General features: G+C 48.4%; 1 protein-coding gene across 2 annotated transcripts in view; it reads right to left on the bottom strand.

Moving 5' to 3' along the window:
* IGF2BP2 (insulin like growth factor 2 mRNA binding protein 2) overlaps nucleotides 1-24,471 on the bottom strand; it is a 1,316,273-nt gene that overhangs the window by 938,351 nt on the left and 353,451 nt on the right. For both annotated transcript variants that reach the window (XM_069615761.1, XM_069615762.1), the window contains exon 4: nucleotides 8,838-8,889. In XM_069615761.1, the coding sequence (XP_069471862.1) occupies nucleotides 8,838-8,889 (52 nt within the window). The remainder of the gene's footprint in view (nucleotides 1-8,837; nucleotides 8,890-24,471) is intronic.

Genomic DNA, 24,471 nt, shown 5'->3' with positions numbered 1-24,471 from the left:
CAACTTTCTGCTTGTCAACTTTTTCACTGCAGATGTATTTTCACCACAACTTTTTCACCTACTTCATTTTTGCTGGCAACATTTTCTCCGGATACCAAATGATACAGCCCAAGGGGTAAAATACATTATGCAAACAGAATTTTAAATGGAAGGAAGCCTACCTACCATCTCTATTTCACATATATTTAAAATGGCGGACACTCAACTCTAGCATTGTTCAACAGAATGTTAAACTGGAAGTTTATTCAGTAATTTCAAATAAAATGGGAAGCATTTGCGGCAACGCCATGACAGATATTTAGATAATAGCAGAATTTGAGGGGCTGTGCAAGAAATCAATTCCTTATTTGACATAACCTCCAGCAAAGATAAAGAGAAAGGCCTTGGTGGTCAACGCCTGGTATGAGGAGGAATGCACTAAGGAAAAAAAAGAACTGACTATGTGTAAGATCCGCGGCAGCCCCAGATCAGATTAACCTGTGGTTCCATAGAGCCTCGTTCAAGAATCTAATTACCAGAAAAAAAGAAGAAAAGAGCACACGAAAGAGTGATGGGGTGCTCTGCAAGTGGCCCTGCAGGTGGGGGACAGTATTCATTTTTGGAAGGTGGTCACAGCAGAACAGCTGGGCTGGGATGAGCGCCAACGGTGCGGCATCCCCGATGATTGCTGGCAGGCGCATTTTTTATGAATTGCATGAGCGCTCTGAACGACCCATTGGGGATCTACGAAATAGGTATTGTGACCTGCCCGTTCACCAAGTGGAAAGGTATATTTCACTAAATGAGGTCATAGTGGCATTAGGCTCACAAAAGACTAGGAAAGCTGCAGGCCCCGATTTCATACCAGTTGTTTTTTATAGAGCGGAAACAATGATCTGTGTTTCAATTCTATGCAGGGTTTTTAACACTGTAATTGCAATAGGGGTTGTCCCAAAAGTGTGTTCCGAATCATAAAAAAAAGAGGGTAGAGATAGCCCAGGAAATTACCCTCCAATTTCGCTCCTTGACAGTGCTGGGAACATTTTTGGTAAAGTGATTTGAACTCATTTTCAAAAATGGGTAGAGGAAAGCCAGATAATTACAGATGCACAGGGTGGCTTTCGCAGTGGCAGAGAAACTATAGATCATTGTTTTGTTGATCCAAAAGTATGTAAAGTTGCGAAAGATTAAATTGTATGCAATATTTTTGTACCTGAAAACTGCTGTTGACAAAGTTTCAACAAACATTCTCTGTCAAATTCAAACTGAACGGAATGCCCCTATGCAGTAAGCGGAATTAGTTAAACTGTTATATTTTGAAAATCAGGCATCTGTCCGTTATGGGCCGGGGGATGAACAGTCAAAGCCTTTTTCAGTGAGCAAGGGAGTACGCCAAGAGTGCGTATTGGTGCCCCTCCTTTTTTGCATCTACATTCAGGGAATGGTGGATGCTCTTGAGGGGGACTGCCGCGACGCACCAAAAATAGCGTCAAGGAAATGGCCAGCTCTCTTTTATGCGGATGAAGCGGTTATCCTTACAACAATCCCAAAAGGTTTGAACTTGCTAGATATCTTTATGTTCAAATGCAGAATTACAACTAGAGCTGAACAAACAAAACAAAAGTCGTGGTATTCAAATCACGGTTTACAAGGAGTAGTTCCCTGAAACTAGATATCGACGGTACAAGGCTGGAGCAGGTTAAATGCTTTCATTAGCTAGGGATTACATTTCACGAATCAGGTGGTTGGACAGAGCTATTGCTCAAGGCTGAGACTAACCTTGAAATTAAAGTGGGGCAACTCAATCTTTGTGCCGGTCATGGCAAAGGGGCAATCTCTCTGGCCGTTGATCTGTATGGAAACAGCTTCGCCTCCTTCCTTTAATGGATCTGAGGTCTGGGGCTATGACAAAACATTTGCATTATCCACAATGGAAAATACGTTTATGAAGACATTTCTCTTGTTGCCCAAAAGTGCTCCAACTTCTCTGGTACTTTCGGATTTAAGTGCCTTTCGCACAGCTGATCAGATTGCTCTAAAACCAGCGCTGTACTGGGTTAGACGTTGTACTTTTCCAGGCCGGAAACCGTATTGGGAGGTCCTGAAAAACCTTTTGTGATTAGAGGGGTGTAAGAGTTGTAGCTGGCCTGCGCATGTAAAATGTATGTTATTTGAACTGGAGGCTTGTCCCCTATGGGATGACCATACAGGTTGTATTGGGACCTCAATAACAATTTTGAAAGACAAAGCAAAAATTCCACACAATGGTTAGAAGCTAACAATAATTTTAATAATAATAATTTTGCATTTATATAGCGCTACGAACCCTCAGGTATCTGAGCGCTGCTTATTATTACCCATGGTGTGTGGTGCACATTTATCGACCTCCGAAGGATGAAAGGCTGAGTTTGGCCCTGCCAGGATTCGAACCTGCGTTCGCACGATCTACACAATGTCAAAGCGAGCGCTCTACTCGCTGTGCCACTTGACCGGCTAAAATGGCTTTACTTAAAGATGGACCTGAGATTTTACCGCACACTATGATGGGTAACAGCAAAACGTTCTTGAATGAAATTCAACCAGCGTATGAATGATCTCTACATGTTTGCTTGAGGGTAGGGATCCTTCAAACTGCCTGGTATACCCGGGCCATGGTCCCCCCCCAGAGGTCAGGTTTAAGCCCCTTGTGTAAAGCTGAAAATGAAACAATTGTACATTTTATGTCAATTTGTTCTGCCACTATGAAATTGAGATGTATGTATTTCAAGTTACTGAATGGTGAAGGGATTCGAAGTACATATGAAGCTATGATATATTTAACACACACGGGTAACCGTAAGTTTATCTTTGCAACAGTAAGACATACACACAGAGCATGGCTGCACAGATTGAGGGCTCTGGGAAATGTGTTTATGAGCATGCATAGCCCTAACAACCAGCACAATTTCTGGGCTAGTTCATACTCAAGTCACCCTGGTAAAAACTGGAAATATTTACATACATTTGAACAAAAGGGGCTAACGCTTATTAGATGTATGAATTATCTGGTTGCAATCTAAATATAGAGGCGTTTTGCTCTCCTCCAAAGATTCACTTTGCATTGGATAATAATGTGGTATTTTATATGTCTTAACGATTTAATTCTAACAAATGTGATCATTTTATTGGATTTTATCAGCAATGTATGAAATTGGATTTTTACCATTGTTGTATTAATTTTTGCTTGGTAAGAAGTGGAGTCTAAAGAGTAATGCTTTACAAAGTTGTGCATCGATGTCCAGGTGGCCGCCGCACAAATGTCCTGCATCGGAACACCCCTCTGAAGAGCCGTAGAAGTTGCCATGCCCCTGGTTGAATGAGCCCTCAGTCCATCTGGAGGCTCTTTCCCAGCCAGTTTGTAACACTCCGATATTGCCAGAATTATCCATCTTGATAACGTTTGTTTGGACACTAGAAGGCCCAATTTGTGTCGAGTGTAACCGATAAACAACTGGTCAGTTTGTCTAAATCTCTCTAGTCTAGAGATATAGAAGCTGAGAGCCCTTTTAGGGTCCAGCCAGCGGAACCTTTCCTCTTCCTTACTAGCGTGTGGAGGAGGGTAAAAGGAAGGTAAAGTAATCTTTTGTGACAGGTGGAAATCTGAAACTATTTTAGGTAAGAAAGAAGGTTTGACTCTCAAAATGACTTTATCCTTGTGGAAAATGGTGTGAGGAGACTTGCAAGAGAGTGCCTGCAACTCACTCACCCTGCGGGCTGATGTTAAAGGCACTATTAAAACAGTTTTTGAAGTTAGGAGCCTTAAGGACAAGAATGTAAAGGCTCAAAGGGGGCACACATAAGACATTTTAAAACTAAATTTAAATCCCAGATAGGAACTTGAAAAGGTATTGGAGGGAACACATTTGTTAGCCCTTTCAAAAATTGAACAACTAAAGGCATTATAAAATAAAGAAACTTCTTCGGAGGAGCGCTTGAAGATAGATAGCGCTGCTAAATATCCTTTAATAGTGCCAACTTGGAGCCCCGAGTTGGCTAGATGTAAAAGAAAAGCAAGCACCATACTACAGCTACATTGAAAAGGGTCCACATCCTTATCCCTGCACCAGTTACTGAATTTCTTCCAATGACATCGGTACAAGGATTTTGTTGCTGGCCTTCTGGCCGAAAGCAAAATCTCCATAACGTCGTCTGGAAGGTCCCAATCCTTATACCTCAGCCTCTCAGAAGCCATGCGTGAAGGCTGAGAGTTTTGACCTCTGGATAGAGAACCTGACCTTCCTTTTGTGAGAGGAGATCCTCTCTTTGTGGAAGACGTATTGGAGGGCAGATGGACATGTCCAGAAGGTCCGGGTACCACGTTCTCCTGGCCCAATCCGGTGCAATGAGGATCATGGTCTTCCTGAACTTTCTCAACCTCCTGATTAGTTGAGGAATCACGTGGACTGGAGGGAACGCGTATAGGAGTGGAAATACCCAGTCCACTACGAACGCGTCCCCTAGAGCTCCTCTTGGGGATAATTCCCTTGAGCAGTACTGTTCGCACTTCTGGTTGGTCCCGGTCACGAACAGATCCACTTGAGGGGATTCCCAAGGACTTCTTGAGCTAATTCCCACTCCTGGGAGACTGCTCTGCCTGCTCAGAGCATCTGCCGTGTTCTTCTCTCTGGCTAGATGAACTGCTGATAGAGAGATTCCTTCTTGCATTGCCCAGAACCAGAGCTGCATTGCCTCTCTGCATAGCAGGAGTGATCCTACGCCTCCTCTTTTGTTGAGGTAGTACATAGCCAATGTGTTGTCCGTCATTATCAGGACATCTTTCCCCGTACAGAGGGCAGAAAGGCCTTCAGCGCTAGTCTGATTGCCCTCAGCTCGAAAAGGTTGATGTGTAGTTTGGACTCCGATGGAGACCAACGACAGTCGATTGTCAAATCCTTGGTATGGCCCCCCCACCCTGTGAGTGAGGCGTCCGTCACTACTGTTATCTCCGGCCATGGTTGCCAAAAAGTTTCTCCCTTGAGGATATTTTCCTTGTAAGCCCACCATAGAAGATCTTGGGCCACTCTGGCCAGCACTTGCAGAAGATCTGACATCTCTCCCGAAAACTGGGATCATTGAGTCCTGAGAACCCATTGAAGGGATTGCATCCTCAACCTGGCTTTTGGCACCAGAAAGATGCAGGATGCCATGAGGCCTAACAATCTTAGAAAATCGAAAGCCGGCAGATGTTGGGCATTTTGAAACCTTGTTAGCATCTGCAGAATGTGGTGAGCTCTTTCCTCGGGAGTCGAGGCTTTCCCTGAGGTTGTATCCAAGACAGCTCCGATGAATTGGAGTCTTTGGCTTAGAATCATTTATGACTTCTTGTAATTGAGGGAGAAGCCCAGCTTGTGTAGGAAGTGACAGGTCATGGTTCGATGTTCCCGGGCTCGTTCGGGTGAACTTGCCCTGATTAGCCAATCGTCTAGGTAAGGGTAGATGTAAATCCCCCCCTCCTGAGATTCACTGCCACTATGAGATTCACTGCCACTATCACCATCAGCTTGGTGAAAACCCTTGGGTCGAAGGTCAGCTCAAATGGCAGAACTCGAAACTGATTGTGAGATCCGCCAACTGCGAACCTCAGGTACTTTCTGTGCGTGAGATGGATTGGCACATGAAAGTAAGCATCCTGTAGGTCCAATGATACCAGCCAGTCCTGAAGTTGAAGAGCCTGAAGGATCTGAGAAAGGGTCAACATCTTGAACCTGTCCTTCCTGTGGAATCTGTTCAAATTTCTTCTCAATCCTCCGTCCTTCTTGGGGATGAGAAAATAAGGGGAGTACCAACCCTTATTCCTCACCACTACAGGTACATGTTCTATTGCACCTTTTTCTAGAAGGGTTAAAATCTCCTGCACAAGGAGCGGGTCTGGAATTCTGACAGAGCTGGCTCCCAGGGGTTGATCTTGAGGTCTTTGATGAAAAGGAAGGCAGTAACCATGGGTCACTATCTCTAGCGCCCAGGCATCCGACGTAATGTCCCGCCATTCGTTCCGATACCGAGTGATCCTGCCTCCCACTGGGGTTTTGTGCGTAAATACCTCAGAGTGGCTTTGCAGTGGCTGCAGAAGCGGCTGAGGAGGAAGTAGCCGCTGCTGGGGCTGATCTAGCACCTTTTCTCTTTACACCACAAGGTGGGTCTTCTTCTCGGTTGACCTCTTCCAAAAGAGGAGCAGAAACGAAAGGGACACTTTCTCCAGGAAGATGACCCTGCGTATGAATGTTGTTGGGGTTGTTTTATAGTGGCGCTGAGTGATATAGCTGCCGCTTTTGAGGTCCGCAGCTTCTCCAAACTCTTGTCCGCCTTGCTGTTGAACAGCCTGAAGCAGTCAAAGTGCATATTGAGTAACCTGGACTGTACATCAGATGCAAGCAAATCTGCGTAAAACCGTTTGATGCCATGGACCTGCTCACACTAACAGCAGTGTCCAGTCCTGACTTGAGGCACTCCTCCATAGCCTCCTTTCCATCCCTTACTATCGCCAGGAAACCATCCCGTTCCTCACCCTCCGGGATGTGTTCAGCCGCTGCGTTCAAACAGTCCCACAAGGTGTATGTAAATCTAGCTAAAGTGCAAGTTACATTAGTAGATTTAAGGGCCATACTGCCCGAAGTAAAGACTTTCCTCGTCCAAGCATCAATCTTCTTGTCGTCCCTGTCAGGTGGCATGGAAGGATAAGCTGATTGCCTATTTGCAGTCGCAGTTTGAATCACCAAGCTCTCAGGTGAGGGATGCTTAGACAGATATTCTGGATCTGAAGATGAAGGTCTGTACTTTCCCACACATTTTGTATTGACAGCTGGTAAAGATTCTGGGTTTTCCCAATTTGCCATTACTCTTTTTTGCAAAGCTTTGTGGAAAGGAAGGATCGGGTCCTCATGTGGCCCTTCATCAATAATATCTGTCATGTCATCCTTGTTGTAACTCGGGTACACTGTCTTCCACCCCATGAAGTCGATGACCCTTCCCATGAGGTTCCTCAACCCAGGTTCTGCACGGTCTGGTCTTTCATATTCTACCTTAGGGGAGGTATCTAGGCCACTGGCCGATTGAAGGCAGTCATAAAGGTCAGCTATTTTGGTATTTGGGTCTATTAGTTTCTCAGGAACTTCTTGTCCCAAATTTAACACCAGCTGGTGTAATACCCTCATCAGAGGAGTGTTCCTCAAAGATGGAGGACATGGATCTAAAGAATTCCTACCTGGGCTGAGGATGGAAGATTTTATCTGGTAAAGCTGGTGGCATTGATCTAGATTTAGCCAAAGGTGTCGCTGTGGATATTGGTATTAAAGACAAAGGCGTCGAAGGCGTCGATGGAATAGACACTGGCTTCGATATAATCGAGGAAGGCTTCGATGTTGTCGAGGGAGGCTTCGACACTGTGGCCGAAGGTACAAACGCCATCTTGGGTAATGGCTTCTACGTAGTCATCGAAGGACGCGTCAAGTCGATGCTCGACTTCGACGACGATGCCATTTTGTCCTCTGTCAACCTCGATTTATGCACAGGAAGTTTTTGTTTTCTTTCATGAGTCGCCGGAGAATCTTCCTCCGAGGACGCCCTCGACTTTTTGTTGGATTTTGCGTGTTTAGTTTCAGATTTCCCTCGGTTACTCTTGGAGTGGACAGGGGCATGCTCTTCACGCGACTTTTTGAGGGGGTTGGGGCCGCCTTCTCAACATTTTTTAGCATTTAAGCCCTAAAGGCCTCCCATTTTTTAGGGGAATCATTCTTAGAAGGACATGAATAAATCTTCCCTTAGGCGTGAAGGAAGAAGAGGAAGAAGATCTGTGACGTCGTTTTGTCGATTTTTTAGATGAAAAGGAGGAGGATTTCCTCGAGCGACTCTTCGACCTCGACTCGTGTTGAGATTTTCTACTCTACTCTCCCAAGTTTTTTTGCAGACTTAAAAGACTCCTCTCCTACCGCTAGCTTACCTTGGCGTTCCTTAAGAGCCTTACTCGACATCGCCTGACACGAACCGCACTCGTTGACCCAATGCTCAGGGCTGAGGCACCAAAGGCAGTTGCGGTGAGGATCGGTAATGGACATCTTCCTTCCACACTTCAGACATTTCTTGATACCCGTCTTGGATGTGGTAGGAGTTGAAGATGAAGACATATTTTCAATGAAAGAACTGATGTGCCGTTTCGAAACGCGAAGCTCGGAAAAACAGAACTGAGACCAACGGGCACCGCTCAAGCCCTTTATACAACAGATGACAACATTCGACGGCGGCCTCCAGGGATTACGACGCTGCAGCCTCGAGCACAGCGCCCTCTGGCAAAAATGTTCGAAGAAGCAGCAAGGCTGGCAGACAATATCTAAGATGAGGAATACGTGGAAGGACACAATCCATTCAAAGAGGACATTTGTATCCTTGCGAAAAATTACCAGTTTTCAAAACATCAAGCATATATTGGATTTTATTCTGCATGTAAATCAAAATAAAAATTAGTCTGCGCTCTATTTTGCAGCTGATCTAAGAGCAATTCATTTAAAACAGAGGTAAGGGTCTATCGCAGGCAAACTACTTGAATGAATACTCGCGGTAACTCACAAAAGGAAAACTTTGCAAAGGAATGGAATTGGTTGAAAGCATCTTAATAATGTCAGAAAATAATACACACATGCAGCATCAAACTAAGGCATAATATTATAGGTTTCATTTGGAGTGAAGGAAATGTAGTACAAATAAACACCAAATAATGGGTTACTGCTAACAGAGACGGGTCACAACACAAACAACCTGAATTTCGGTTGTCATTCAAATATTAGAATCACGTGCTTGGAAACTACTTGCAATTTAACAGATCTTACCTTGCTCCACATTTTCCACGGTCCCATACTGGGCTAAAAGCCCATCCAAAACCTGAAAAAATACACTTTCATCATTTTTGGTGAATATAAAGACACATACATTTAACAAAATGTAATAACTAGAACAAAGCCACAACTGACTTACGCCAGTTCAGATCGATGAGTGAAGCCCGCAAACACAATTTGAGTTTACATGTATTTACCACAAACGTACCTTTTTCATTTACATTATCCATCAATCTTCTACATTTCATTTTCTACCCTTTATCTACCACTGCCAGGCAATCAGCATTGGGCAAGGTGCTTTTAACCCACACCAAAGTAAAGGACATGTTTACTGAAGTTGCAGCATGTGTTTTCTCATTTTCACTGTCTAAGTTTCTAGGAGTTTTTGGGCAACACGTTTTTGGTGACTTCTTCGAGGTGATAGGGGTAGAAAATGCGCAAGCTTAAAAAACCGTCTGAGACACCTGTACGTCTAGGCATTCCTTTTAGGACTTTATGATGGCAAATTCTGAGGGCGTCCTATACGTTCTATGTGGACGACATAATTCTTGCAGAACGTACACTGGTTGTTCTGCAAAGGTTAACAAAAGCTATGGTGTTGTACACAAAAGAGATTAACAGCAACAAGACTGTCATACTCAGGCTTTTCTCTCATTCCATTTAGCCCTTCAAATTCCCGTGGAATGTAGCTGGTCTTGTTGTGCATCCATCTTCAGAATCGAATTTCTAGGGATGTTTTTCTGAATGAATCCGAGAAAATCTGATGCTGTTTATCATCCCAAAACCAAGGCACTAATGGGTGTCTTGCAGCTAAATGGTTGTATGCAAGGCACTGTAGATTCACTATTAGGTCACTTCTAGACTATTATAAGTTAAGAATTGTGCTGTCCTTCCTCTAGGGGCAGGAGATTTCTTAGCTGTCTCGAGATACAAGTTGGAGTGTAATTGAAGAACTAATTTGGTGGAAGACTTTGGGGAAGTCCCAATGGCCGCTTTGCGGTTTTAATTGGGCATTATTCCTTTAGAGGCCTGGTATCACTGGAGGGTTTTGTCATTCTTTCGTACATTACTTTGGTTTTCTGTATGTAGATCTACAGTGGATAGTACTGGCAAAGAATCAGTTGATTCCAATTGCCATTCCCATGTGCTCACCTCAGCAAACCTTCAAAGGCGGAGACCTCCTCCACCTGGCAACTTTTAACATCCGCTTAGCCAACAAACACTCTGCCAACATCTGCCTCCTTCTTGAAGACATTGACATCGATATTCTCGCTTTTACCGAGACTACTTTTGACTCTTCTCCCTGTCCGCTTCAAGATCCTTTCCAAGCTTCAACCTCACCATACTGGCGCTGGGGGTTGCCTTAATCTTCCCTGAGTGGGTGCCTTCTTCCATCCTACCCACCCAGCTCTACTCTTCCTTTGAGAGCCTGCTATGTAACTTGGACATTTCTCCCTCCTCCTTGATCATTGCTACCATCTACTGGCCTCCTGGCATTACTATCCTGTTCCTCTCTGAATGGGCTGACATCTGCTCTTCCCTACTTTCAACCACCTCCAATCTCATCCTCTTGGGGGATTTTAACATCTAATTGGACTCACCTGTAACAGCTTCCACTGTTCATTGACCTCTACACCTCTCTATCCCTCTCCATTCTCCCTTCTGGTCCAACCTACTCATCTGGACACACTCTGGATGCCCTCATTCACTCCGATCTCTCTCTCCCCCCATCTGGATCTGGTCTCCCTGCTTTCTTGGTCAGACCATTCTCTCCTCCCACCTGGGTCCCGTCAGCCCTCAGACCGCACTCCCTAAAGTCCTGCCAACCTCGTTCACTAACATTCACCCGATGAAACAAGTGCCAGCTGTTGCCTTTGCATCCACCTTGATCCTCACTCTCCAGCTATCACTGACTCTGCTCTCAGCAACCTCCACTTGGCCATCACCAATACCCTTGACATTATTGCCCCAGTCATGAGGATACACCTGAAACCAAGCTTAACACCTGGTACGACTCAGAACTTGCAACCCTGAAACGAAAGTGCAGAGCGGCAGAACAGCAGTGGCAAATCACAGGCTCACCCTCTGACAAACTGTATTGCCTTTGGAGTAGACGGCAGGCCAGGCTCTCCATCCAAGCAAAGAAAAGGGCCCACATCCAGGCACGGGTAGCTGGTGCCCCCAACACGGCTGAACTTTTCAAAATCTCCAGGGAACTAGCCAACCCGTTCGCAGTCTCCTCCTTCCTCTTTCTTCCTAGGCCCTCTGCAACACACTGGCCACACATTCGCCACAAAACCCCAGGACATCCTGAGCACCCTTGTTACTCACCCACCCAACCCTTCCCTCACTCCCTTGGCTCCTCACCCTCCCTCTTCCTCCCTCTCCTCCTCCGCCCCTGTCGCACCTAAACAAGTTACCAGAGTTGTCCGCTCCATGAAGGTCTCTTCCAAACAGGTTCCCCTTGTTCCTCCAGCACCATCAAGGACAACATTGCCTCTCTTGCCCCCACACTCGCTGTAACGCTCACCTGATTCCCGTAGAGGCGCCGGTCTTGACTGGGCATATACCGTATCTTCAAAGGTGATGTGTAACACACGGCTGGCTCTTTGGGCTGGACCTCTGTGCACTGTATGTCTGACTCGAAGGGTAAGATGTCTTAGGTAAGTGAACGCCGTGCTCTCCATCTGCCTCGGGGCAGGGTGCTGTAACCAGTTTCTTCACTGGATAAGGGGAGCAGGCCTCTTGACTTCAGAGGACTGCTGTCCGTCGTTTACTGCACGAACGGTAAGTTTCGAGTAATTCTAATGTCTTTAAAGTCTTTAGTAATGATGTTTCTTGTTTTGCATGGTTCCGGCGATGGCGGATGACGGGCTGAAGTGAGTTGAAGATGGAGCCCGTGTGATGAATAGAAGCACCTGGAAGCACGTAAGTAAGCGCTTGTTGCCTGCTTCACGATGCGCTTTAACTGTCTTTTTATTTTGCAGGTACAAGTTCGGAGCGGCTGCAGGGTGCCGGAATACCCACTGGGTTAGATGTGGAAAGGAGTAATGGCACGTGAGTATTAAAGTTCCCCAATGTCTTTAAACGCACTTTGTTTTGTCTTTCAGATGCGGGATGCAGCGCCGAAGGCCTCCGGAGCGTGCGAAGAGTAGGTAAGCCTTTGTCTTTCAGATGCCGGAATGCAGCGCGAGGCGTTGGTGACAGCCAATGGACCAGGTAAGTGAAGAGCTGTCACTGAAGACCGTAATGCTAACCTGTTCTTTCTTGTCTTTATAGGTGTTGCTGAAGACTGGATTCAGGATGGTAAGCCTTTTTCCTTAGGCCCAGGATCAGATGCAGAAGACACGATGAGCGTTCTGCTGCAGAGGATGCAGAATAACGCAAAGCAAGATTCATCCATCGGGTGTGGTTTAAATAGCCTCCTGTAGTGCTTAGATGTCTCCTTCCACAGCCACGCCTAGGTAAGAAAAGAGTTCCTGCTTTCCAGAAGAGTTCCAGTGTTCTGAATCTAGGGAGTGGCTCCTGCCCCACCCAACAGGAAAAGTAGTTCCAAACAGAAGAGGATCAGAGGCTCAACTGGCAGGCAAGTAAGCAGCATGGTCTGCTGCAGGTAAATCCACCCAAGCATTATGAGCCCGGCGCTTCCAGCGCTGGGACTGGGCATATTTATGAGCCTGGTGCCACTGGCGCCAGGACTGGGTCCAAAAGGTCCCAATTGGGACTGGTTGGCACTCGGAACCTGGGTTATGGATCTGCTTCCAAGGGAGTTGGGAAAACCCTGACCTTTTGGAAGCAGAGATCATGACACTCGCTGATTTCTGCAACCATTTGTATGCCACTGGATCTTTCCTCACCTCCCTCAAGCACTCCCTTGTGTGTCCCCTCCTGAAAAAACCTTCAGCAGACCCTACCTGTCCAGCCAACTACAACCCTATTTCTATCACCCCTTCCTGGGCAAACTGATGGAGAAGCTGGCCCTTCCTCAACTCACCTAACACACTGAACTTGTTGGTAGTATCCATGACCATCAATCTGGATTCCGAGCATCCAGAGGCACAGAAACTGCTCTTCTGAACACCCACAGAGAACTGCTTGCATCTCTGGACTCCAACTCCTCTGCTGTCCTCATCTCACTCAACCTCTCCTGCGCCTTTGACACGGTCAACCACTCCATCCTCATACAAAGGCTCCAGGATACCCTTGGCATCTCTTAACGGGTACTGGACTGGCTGACCTCCTTCCTAACTGCCCGCTCTTCCCAAGTTGTCCTAGGCACCTTCTCCTCTTTGCTGTTCCACCTGTGGTGTCTCCCAGGACTCTAACCTCTCCCCATGACTCTAACATTTACCTTGCTCCGCTGGCACTCCTCATCTGCTCCAACTTCCAGTGTTATGCACACAACACTCAACTCTTTTTCAAACTTCCTGCTGACCTTCTCACACCTTCCATCATCCTTGGCTGTCTTCTGCCATCCAGTCTTGGTGCACTTCCAACGATCTATGCCTCAATGCCAGCAAAACTGGAGGTCCTTCCCATTGGGAACCCTGCTCCCTCCTTCTTCCCCTCTCTCTGGCCTACCTCCATGGGATCCCCCCTGCTCCTTAATCTGAAGCCAGAAACCTTGGAGTCATCTTCGACTCCTCTCTCTCCTTCTTCCCTCACACCCAGGGCATTGCCAAGAAGTCCCACTTTCAACTCTTCCTTCTCAAAGGAATACTCACTTCCCCCCCAGAAGCTCAAGGTTACCCGATACCTGGTTCTCTCTAGTCTTGACTATTGCAATATCCTCCTCCTGAATCTACCTTCTTCCACTCTGCGACCCCTCCAGTTAATCCAGAATAGGGCAGTGAGACTTATCCTTGGCCTATAGCCCGGGGACCACATTCTCCTGCCCTCAAAAGTCTTCACTGGCTCCCAGTGGCTGCACGGATTCATTTCAGGTCCCTCTGCTTCATCCACAAGGTTGTATGGGGCCAGGGACCACGCTATCTGCAACTCTCTCTTACTAAATACTCTCCCTCTAGACCTCTACATTCCTCTGACACCAACTCTGTGTGTGTAAAGCGTTTCGCTAAAGAAGGTAGAAGGCCAATCTCTTTCCTCAGCTGGCTCCCTCATATGGAACAGCCTCCCTCTTCATCTGCATCTTGAGCAGTACTTCCTCAAATTCTGGAAGCTCAGCTCCTCAAGACTTTCCTCTTTATCTCCTCTTTCCCTTCTCTCCTCCCCTGCCAATCTCACAGTTGCTGTGATTGGTGTCCAGGGCCCTTATGCATCCTTGGGGCCTTGACCTTCCACACCCAGCTTCTGTCTACCTTTCAGCACTTGCCTCAGCACCCTCCAGCCTCCGTCCTGGATGCTCGCACTTTTCCACCCAAGGCACTGCCAGGCCGTATAGCTCTTACCATACCATGCACTGCATCTGTTACTCACCCATGAATATGGACACCTCAGCACTCACCCCAAATCCCCTCTTCCTTGCTGCACTTGTACATTCTGAATACTCACAAGGCATAGTAGGTACGTCCTTTCCCTCCACTGTATTCATAGTTTCAATCCCACGTTACCCCCCTGTTACCCTGTCGGCGCTTTGAAACAGAATTGACTTACTGTATAAGCGCCTAACAAGTGAACAATAAGTAACTAAATGCGCTTCCGGTTGAATGTACTCCTGACTGGTAAAATATTGGTAAATAGGACGGAAATAATTCCAACCAGTGAAGCGTGTGACTTTTGCCAGATTCCGGGTACCAAACAAAACCAGATTATCAAATGTAATGCTATACAGGAGTTGAGATTGAAGTATTTTGTCAGGTCTGTCAAGAATGAAGAGTGGTTACAAAGAGGAGTTTTTTCACAAAGTGGGGGAGGGGCCATGAAGTGGGCCCAACCATTGCCCTGTTGAAATTTCTTGGTGCAGCGGGTATAGCCCCTATCAAAGAAAGGTAGAATTTGTATGAACTCCATTTTAAGGGCACACATATCATTATGTAAGGGGAATCAGAACAGAACAAATTGGGGTGAGGTTGTGATTGGCCACCTCGTCCTACTGCCAGTATAGCAGAGGGTGTTTGCTTACTTATCTAGTCTATTTTGTTTGATTGAGTGAGTAATAATCCTGAGTTTAATGTAATTTAGGTTTGTCATTATTTTAAGTGTTGCAATTATTACCTTTTTCATTTACTTGATATTGTGCCTATTGATTGATTGATTTTAGAATTTAATTCATTGATTTGTTGATTTTAGAGTTTGTATTGTTTGTGAAGTTTATATGTACTGTATGATGAAGTATGAATTTGTATGTAAATGTTTTTATTCCTTTTATGTAAGGCCGACTTGTTTTGGAAATCATAATTAAAAAAATAAAACTTGGGCTCTGTGACTAATGGGGTCATTATGAGTTTGGCTATATTGCCTGTGATAATATTGGCAATTTGAATTTATATTACTGCATGTGGCAACTTGAAGGGGCTGCATAATTCTGAGTCATACAGACCCTCCAGTTAGTCCCATAGTACTCCATGAGGAAATGGAATATAAACAAATGTTACGTTTGCACATGCAGGAAATGTCCTCCACACAAAAGGAGGCATACATGTAGAGTTTTGGTAACGTGATTCGTAGTTTGGCGGAGCTGTAAATTGTGCACCATTAAAAATCTCTCCCAAAGTCTATATCTGGACTTCAAGCGCCGAGGAGTCGTCTGGGGACCAGGAATGCAAACCTACCAGGGCCCATTGAGCAGTGCTGTGAGCTATCTGGAGGTGGACAGGGATTCCCAGAGACCTTCTCCCTGTTTACCTTTCCCCCAGTGACTAATGCATTAAGGTCAGGACACTCAAATGATGGGAGTCGAATAAGCTTTCTTTTCGCCTTTGCCTAGCTCATTTCCACATTTCTTTATGGGACCAGTGACAGCATCCCTCCACCATCGGGCAGAGAACGCTGGGAAGAATTATTACAACACCTAGAACCTACAAATTAGCGCCAGCTTTCTCTGCTGCGGGACCCCGGAGGGTTATTATTGTGCAGACACCTACACCAGAACCTAATACTTCTATGGAGCCCACCCACCATTTTGGGTCTGAAGAGTTAGACCAATGCTGTGGAAGGTTTAGGGCTGCTGGGGAACCGATGTGAAAGCATGCACAGGAAGTAGGACTTACTCCTGGCTTCAAAATGCCCACCCACCAATTTAAAAACTTTGCAATGCATGCTGGGGCTGCAGGTGGGCAAAATAATTCAACTGATCTGATAAACCAAATAAAGGAACCATTGGAAATAACCAATACCAGTCCTTTGTATGAAGACATCACAGGCTCAATCAAACCCGATCAAGCATCTCAGTTACCAGGAAACAGCATAGAGAGCATGACGGCAGAAGGAGAGAAAGAGAACCACAGAAGGGAACACTGTTACAAATCAGCGACCTTTGCAGTTTGCACTAATTGGAGTCTAAGAAAGCTTGCTGGAGACAACCATTCATATCCAACGGCATATGGCAAACCAACAGAAGACAGAGTCCTGGGTCTCCTGAGGAAAAGCTGCATGCAAAGTGTTGTCAAAGGAGGGGCAACCCAATCCAAGGGTGTGACTATCAGAGGTATGAAACAAGAGTCAACAGGGCACTATTCCTAGAGGCATAGTGGGTGAGCCACTATATCTGTGAAAGGGACTCAGAATTCTATTGCTGGGAGTTTACAAGTAGCACGCTGGATCCTGACAAGGGGTAAGCAGGGCTTGATGACCCTGTGACTATCAAGAAGCATGCAGGGCTGTACATAACCCTGTTACAGGAGAGGAGAGCCAGAGGGAGACCAATATCCCTGCTATAGTTTATCCATCTCCTACACCTTTGTTTAAGTTGTTCAGAAAGAAGGACATTGATTTTCTCTGTCGCGAAAGCCCCATGACCTATATGCATTTATCCCATTAATAAAGAAAAAAAGAACCAGATCATGTGTCGCATGTCCGGTTGATCAACAGAGGTCTCATTGTCATGGACACTGAAGGTAGTACTCCAAGACACTGCTTTACTCAGTCACTCAACCTTGAAGACTGCCTTCTGCACTACTTGACATTAGCTTGTCAACTTTCTGGTCTGCAGTCAGTGACTACAATTTCCTGTTTATTGCAGTTGTCACAAAGGTCAACTGTATATCACCTCACTGATGATGCCCAACTCGGCTGCTGGGGGCAGGTGGGGAGCAGGTGCAAGTGGATCTAGGTCACCTGGCCTAAGCCCCGCCCACCTGGTGCCTTCCTGCCTGCCGCTCTTTTTCACCACTTAGCAAGCCCCGCCCACCTGGTGCATCCTGCTTCCTGCTCTTTTTCAAAACTTAGCAAGCCACGCCCACCTGGTGCCTTCCTGCTTGCCGCTCTGTTTCCCTACTTAAGGAGCCCTCCAGCTTCTTTTCCTTTGCAGATGGGGAGCAGGTGCAAGTGGATCTAGGTCACCTGGCCTAAGCCCTGCCCACCTGGTACCTCCCTGCCTGCTGCTCTTTTTCACCACTTAGCAAGCCCCACCCACCTGGTGCCTTCCTTCACCATCACTGTCTTGTGGCCAAAGCTGGATTTGACTTTTATGGACTTCATTCATTCACAGTGTGTCACTCTTTCTCAACTCTCATGCTGGACTTCCTTTGCATCTTGTACTGATGGTGGCCCTGAATCATGCTGTTCCCATGTTCATCTTGTATCCTGGCGTGCAACATTATGTGTTACTACTGACTTCTGCAACTGTATTCGCTCTCCACTCTTGCTTCTCCACTCTTTTTGACTGCTTACTCTCTTTTCTCTCCTCCTTTCCCTTCTCCCTTTTTCCTATCTCCTCCCCTTACTTTCTTCTATGCACTTACTCTATCAGAATTGTCCCTGGACCCAATATGATAGCAACCTCGTCTGTTTCCTCCACCCTCCCATTACTGTTTTTTTCCTCCCCACCACCCCTCCAGCACTATCTGAAATGTCGTCAGGCCTAGTATGATAGTCGCTTGTTTTGTTCCTCCCCTCCCTTTCTACACCCCTCTCCCTCACCTTTTGTTTTTCTCCGGCTCTACCAGAAATGTCGTCAGGCCTAGTACGGTAGTCGCCTGTGTTTCCATTTCCTTCCCACTTTCCCCCTCTCTTCCTTATCTATGTCTTAGCTCTTGCACTATCTGAAATGTCTTCAGGCCGAGTACGATAGTTAATTTCACATCCTTACTGTTCATGGCCTGTAAGAATGTGGTTGTATTTTCCCTTGTTCCCTCCCTTGCCTTGAAGCACTTTGAAACACATTGTGTATAGGTGCTATATAAATAAACTATCATAAATATACGATCATAGGCTGAAACAGGATTATGGGGTTGCTGTGGTACTCTTGTTCAGAGGAGAATTGCCTACCATTTCGGTGCTGGACTGCCCCTGGGCAGGCCAAAGACTGATATGTGGGGAAATTTCTTCTCTGTGAAAAGAACAGTGAGCTAAAGACTTGGTTTAGACTCTCCCAGGGGCCATCCACACAAGAACAAGTCAATGGGCTGTGTTCGTGCTGGTAGAGTTTCCCAGTCCCCCCTCTGTTTTGCAACTGTATAGCAAGTCTATACACACGTCTGTGGAAAACCAAATCCTCAGCAGCACCCAGAATTGTGACAATCTCTATGCAGACCACATTCAAACACCCAACGGAAGGTGCTTGGGATAGCCTGCAAGTCTCCAACCCCTTTATTCACATACAAAGCTGGATAGAGTATGCCCAACTGTCCATGAAGCAAATGCTGCGTTATGCCAATAGGCACAGCGGCCCAACAACCCTTCCAGTCACTTGGCTGGCTGCCTTCCTGGTCTCCCTTCCCTACTGATAACTCCCACTCCACAAGATCAGAAATCTTGTAGTTTTTTCTGCAGACCTCTTCTTATTCGTGACCTAGATGAAGGAGGACACAAAGTCAGCCTTAAAACTCTGCTCCTCCTATGGTCCATCCTGCTACTGCCAGATAAGTCTGTTCTGGTTTGTGTACTTAAAGCATCCCAACTTTGAGTATTGCAATAAAGCATATGTGGCTGCTATTTGAACTCCAGAAAGATGTATGGCCAGAAATCATATAGCTAGTCTCATCTTCGAACTAGCCACAAAACCCAAAGAATGAAGAACTACTGTGGTATCCGATTAACCACTGCATGAACATCAAGACAGGCAAACTCCATCAGGGCACCATCCCAGGCTACATTTAAGTGTGCTCTCACTACTGGTTTATCACAAACATGTGACTGCCTCTAAGAAGCGGCTTGGACACCAGACAGCCAGGGTACAAGTGTTTTGGGGGAAGAGCCATATAAAACAAAGGCGCAGCCCTCTTAAGTTCCCTTCCTACTCCTCTCAGCCTGGAACCAGACATCATGATGGCTAAAGCAGCATTGCAAACATTTGTTCTGCTACATCTTTGCACCCGACACCTGCATACAATTCACACCTCTTCCATGCTCCCTTTGCTTCCAAGCACACTGAAAGAGCCCTCCAGCACTGCAAGCACTACATAAAATACCAATCTACAGAACTAAAAAAGGAGAACTTAAATGTCAGAGTGAAACAAATTATAAACATGTGACTGTTAATTTAAAAAAAAATGTGCTTACCTGTAAGAAATCTTGTCCAGCATGGGAAAACTTCTTAGATTTACAATTTTAGGATAAATACCCACCAACAGGTACGACCTCTGAGCACATTGGAAAATCTCACATGTAGATTCTTTCAGTTGGCTTGCACTCTCAAATGTTGCTTGCCTAAAAGTGCTGTATTGTAAATGAAAAATCTACGACTATGTGCGTCATATGGTAAATAGCCTACCTAACATGAAACAAATACACTGACCAATGGCATACACCTGCATCACACAGCAGCTTTCACACAACACTTAAGACAGGATCCTATTAACATCCTTTGTAAATAAACACATCCAGTAGCTCATTTTCAATGCGTAAAAGAGCTACGCAGGTTTTTATGCCTTACATTAGCGTTACCCCACCCCATTTTCATTCATTTGTATGGTGGAGAGGAGCGGTGGAACGCAACTTAGCCGATTGCTTCCTCTCTGCCATACAAATGCTCCAGCATTTGCGTCGGCATAGATTTTCATGGCAGCGCAAATGCTGGATGCAGTAGCATAAGGAACAAGTTACTTACCTGTAACTGTTGTTCTCCAGCATGGGTCTGGCATGGATTCACATGCTCATGAATATTCCCCGTCGTCAGGCTGGGAATCCTCGGTAAAGAAAAAACCAGTATCAGTTTCGTTTCTGATCTGTCTTTCGTAGTAATAACCAATCACTGGTCTCTGCGTCATACTGACCACAGCCAATGACTGCCCTCTACCTAAGCACCGCCTCTGGCAGCCATCTTCAGATTTGGAAGCACGTGAAGTGGCAGTATGACCAAGTGAAGAGCCGCAGAGGGGTAGGCGGGAGGGTTCGCATGTGAATCCATGCCAGACCCATGCTGGAGAACAACAGTTACAGGTAAGTAACTTGTTCCTTCTCCAGCATGGGGTCTGGCATGGATTCACATGCTCATGAATAAAGAATACATAGCAGTACACACATGCACAACCACGGGAGGTGGCAAAGGCTCAACATTAAGCATCACATAAACTCAACATTAAGCATCTTACCTCCTCACCAGGCTCACCTCAGGCGAACAGGTTGCGCAGCACTGCTTGGCCGACCCTGGACTCCTCCCTGGAATCCCGGTCGACGCAGTAGAATTTCGTGAAGGTGTGCGTCGACCTCCACGTAGCAGCCCTGCATATGTCCAGCAGGGGCACACCAGATAGGAACGCCGTGGTAGCTGCGATCGCTCTGGTGGAATGGGCTCTCGGACAGCCAGGCAGCGGTCGGTTTGCCAACCGATGACAGTACATGATACAGCCGGAGAGCCATCTGGAAATGGAAGCCTTCGAGAGAGCCTTCCCCTGATTGACAGGTCCAAAGTTCACAAAGAGTTGTGACGTCTTCCGAAAACACTTCGTGCGGTCTACGTAGAACTTCAGCGCTCTAGCCACATCCAGCGAGTGCAAAGTCCTCTCAGCCGGCGACGAAGGCGACGGGAAGAACACAGGCAACACCAAGGGTTTGTTGAGATGGAAGTCCGACGGCACCTTGGGCATGAAGGAGGGGTGCGTCCTGAGCACTACCCTCGTGTCGTGGAAAGTCAAGTACGGGGCCTTGCAGGAAAGGGCCTGGATCTCTCCCACTCGTCGTGCGGAGGTGATGGCCACAAGAAAAGCTGTTTTCCACGATAGAAACTTCAACGGGGCCGAGTGTAGAGGCTCGAACGGAGGTCCCATGAGCTTGGTCAGCACCACGTTGAGCTCCCACGCCGGGGCCGGAGCCTTCACCGGCGGGAACGATCTGAACAGTCCCTTCATGAACTCTTTCACCAGACGATGAGACCACAAGGACGTCCGCCCCGTGGTTCTGGTGTATCGGGAGATCGCAGCAAGATGAATCTTGATGGACGCGTGTGCCAGACCAGCTTTGGCCAGCGTCAGCAGGTACGGCAGTACTTGGGGAGCCGTAATCCGTAGAGGGTTAATCTTCTGTGCGTGGCACCAGACAGAGAACCTCTTCCATTTGTGTCCGTAGCATTTAAGAGTCGAGGACGCCCTGGCCTTTGCAAGAACCTCTCTGCAATCGGCCGGTATGTCGTATCCTCCAAACTCTAGCGCTGCAGGAGCCAGGCCTGCAAGTTCAGCGACTTCGGGTCGTGGTGGAGGATGGCGCCTCCTTCCCTGGAGAGTAGATCCGCGTCCGCCGGCAGCTTGATCGGCGGGGACGCTGACAAGTCCAGAAGGTCCGGGAACCATATCTGCCTCGGCCACGCAGGTGCGACGAGGATCATCCTGCACCGTGACCTCTTGAGCTGGTTGACGAGCCGGATTAGCAGAGGCAAGGGAGGGAACGCGTAGAGGAACAGGCCCTCCCAGGGGAACGAGAAAGCATCGCCCATGCTCCTCGTCTGGGGAAACCTGCTGGCGAACCTCCGGCACTTGGTGTTCGTCGCCGTCGCGAACAGGTCGATCTGGGGTGTGCCCCACCGTCGGAAGAGGCGATCCACCAGATCCTGCCGTAGCTCCCACTCGTGGCACGAGCGCAGCTCCCTGCTGAGTGAGTCGGCGATGGTGTTTTTTATCCCTGCCAGATGAAACGGCACCAGAAAAATCCCTTGGGCGACGGCCCAATGCCACAGGTCCTGCGCCTCCTTGGACAGCGCTGGGGACCTGGTTCCGCCCTGTTTCCTGATGTAAAACATGGTGGTGGTGTTGTCGGTGAAGATCCTCACCACCTTGCCCTTGAGGGACGGAAGGAAGGACCTGAGGGCCCAAAACACTGCACGGAGCTCCAGGACGTTGATATGCAGGGACTTCTCCGTCGGGAGCCAGAGTCCCCTTGCGTGCAGATTTTCGGTGTGCGCTCCCCACCCTTCCAGGGAGGCATCCGTGGTCACAGTCTCCTGGTGGGCTGGGGTCTGGAAGTCCATGCCCGCCGTCAGATGCGCGCGGGTGCCCCACCACCGTATCGCTCGTCGGAAACTCTCGTCGAGCTTGATCCTTTCCTCGAAGCTGCCCGTCGTCTGGATCCAGCGCGCATCCAGGAATTCTTGCAACGGGCGCATCCGGAGCCTGCACATGGGAATGAGGTAGATGCAGGAAGACATCATCCCGAGGAGTAACTTGATGGACCTCACCTTGGCCGCGTCGGCCACTAACATCCGTTGCACCTTGCCCAAGATGGTCCTGGTCCTCTCCTCCGACGGGGAGGCCAGAAGGGACACTGTGTCGAGCCTCGCTCCCAGAAACAGTGCGACTTGCGCGGGCACCAGGTGGGATTTGGCGTAGTTCACGGAGAATCCCAGGTCCGTGAGGAGTTGGACGGTCCTTGCCGTGTGGACCACGGCGAGCTCCCTCGTCTTGGCGCGGATGAGCCAGTCGTCCAGGTAGGGGTAGACGTGAATCCCCTCGCGGCGCAGCTGCGCCGCCACCGGTGCGAGGCACTTGGTGAATACCCTGGGTGCCGACCGTAGTCCGAAGGGAAGGGCTTTGAACTGGTAATGACGCCCTTGGACCACGAATCTGAGGAATTTTCGGTGCCCCTTTAGGATGGGAATGTGGAAGTAGGCATCCTCCAAATCCAACGACGATAGGAAGTCTCCTTCCTCCAGCTGACCCAGGACGTGCTGGAGGGTGACCATCCGGAACTTCTGCGCCTTGATGAACTTGTTCAGACGTCGCAGGTCTAGGATGGGGCGCCATCCTCCCGTCTTCTTCTTCACGAGGAAGTATCGCGAGTAGACTCCGGAGCCCCGAAGCCTCTTTGGGACGAGTTCGATGGCGCCCTTTTTGAGCATCGCCTTTACCTCCAGGAGAAGTTGAGGGACGTGAAGTTCTTTCTTGGCCACGGGGGGGACGCGCGGGCACCTTCTTTGAAACTCGAGCGCGTGGCCCCGGGCCAGGGCGTCCAGCACCCAACGGTCGGTGGAGATGGACTCCCACACGCTGACGAAGCCCGCCAGCCGGCCTCCCACCGGGGTGCTTCGGTGGGGGCCCGACCCCACGGCCGGTTCAATCCTGCTTGGACGCGGCCTTGCCGCCTTGACCTCCTTGGCGACGACGGCGGGGTCCGCTAGACTTGCCTCGTCCTCTGTAGGCCTCTTGCGACGACGAGTGGGCCGCTTGACGGTAGGAAGCGAAACCGCCGCCGGAACCTTTGGAGGCGCCCTTGCCTCCGCCGCTCCGAAAGGGCGTTCGTCGTTGCTGCAGGACTCCAAGGGCCCTGGCCGTCTCAGTATCCGCCTTGATGGCCTGAAGGGAATCGTCCACTGTCTTCCCAAACAGGTTGTTCCCGTCGAAGGGCATGTCCAGGACTCTGGTCTGGACGTCCTGCGGAAAGTCTGTAGCTTTGAGCCATCCACGACGTCGAAGGCAAACGCCGTTGCCCAGCTGGCGGAACCCAGTGTCGGCGATGTCCGTCGCCACGGTGATGGCGTGGTCCGACGCCACCTCACCTTCCTGCAGGATCTCAAGGGCCTCCGCCCTCTTGTCGTCCGGCAGAAAATCCAGCAGGGGAGCTATCTTGTACCAGAGCTCCCTGTCGTAGCGGGCCACGATAGCCAAGGCGTTGGCCGCTTTAATCGTCGTCGCTGCCGACGAGATGACTCTACGTCCCATAGCATCCAATTTCTTTCCCTCGCCGTCCGGCGGGGAAGTTGATGTGGAGGCCGCACCCCCCCCCGCTTTCTTCCTGGCTGCCGCGGAGACGACGGAGTCCGGGGTAGGCTGCGCCCGGAGGCATAGGGGGGGCCGTGTCCGGGACCCGGTACTTTCTCGTACCGGTCTCTTCTAGCTGGCGTCGTGGAAGGGTTCTTGAGGAGGGAAAGGCCCTCATCCCAAATGTCGTCCAACAGAGGCACTGCGAGGACCGTCTTCCTCTTGGCCTCGCGCCGCTGATAAAGGAAGCCTTCCTTTTTCTTCTCCTCAGGGCAGAGTTGGAAAAGCTCGGAAGCCCTGGAGATCATGGAGTGGAAAGATCCGATCTCGTCGGGCGGAGAAGCCCTGGTGGGAGGCGACGACGGAAAATCCTCGTCGTATGC

This window comes from Ambystoma mexicanum, chromosome 9, assembly GCF_040938575.1.
Source record: "Ambystoma mexicanum isolate Mex_15411 chromosome 9, UKY_AmexF1_1, whole genome shotgun sequence".
In the NCBI taxonomy this organism is placed as follows: Eukaryota; Metazoa; Chordata; class Amphibia; order Caudata; family Ambystomatidae; genus Ambystoma; species Ambystoma mexicanum.
Note: the sequence above shows the minus strand (reverse complement) of the source record. Positions and strands in the feature narration are given on the sequence as shown.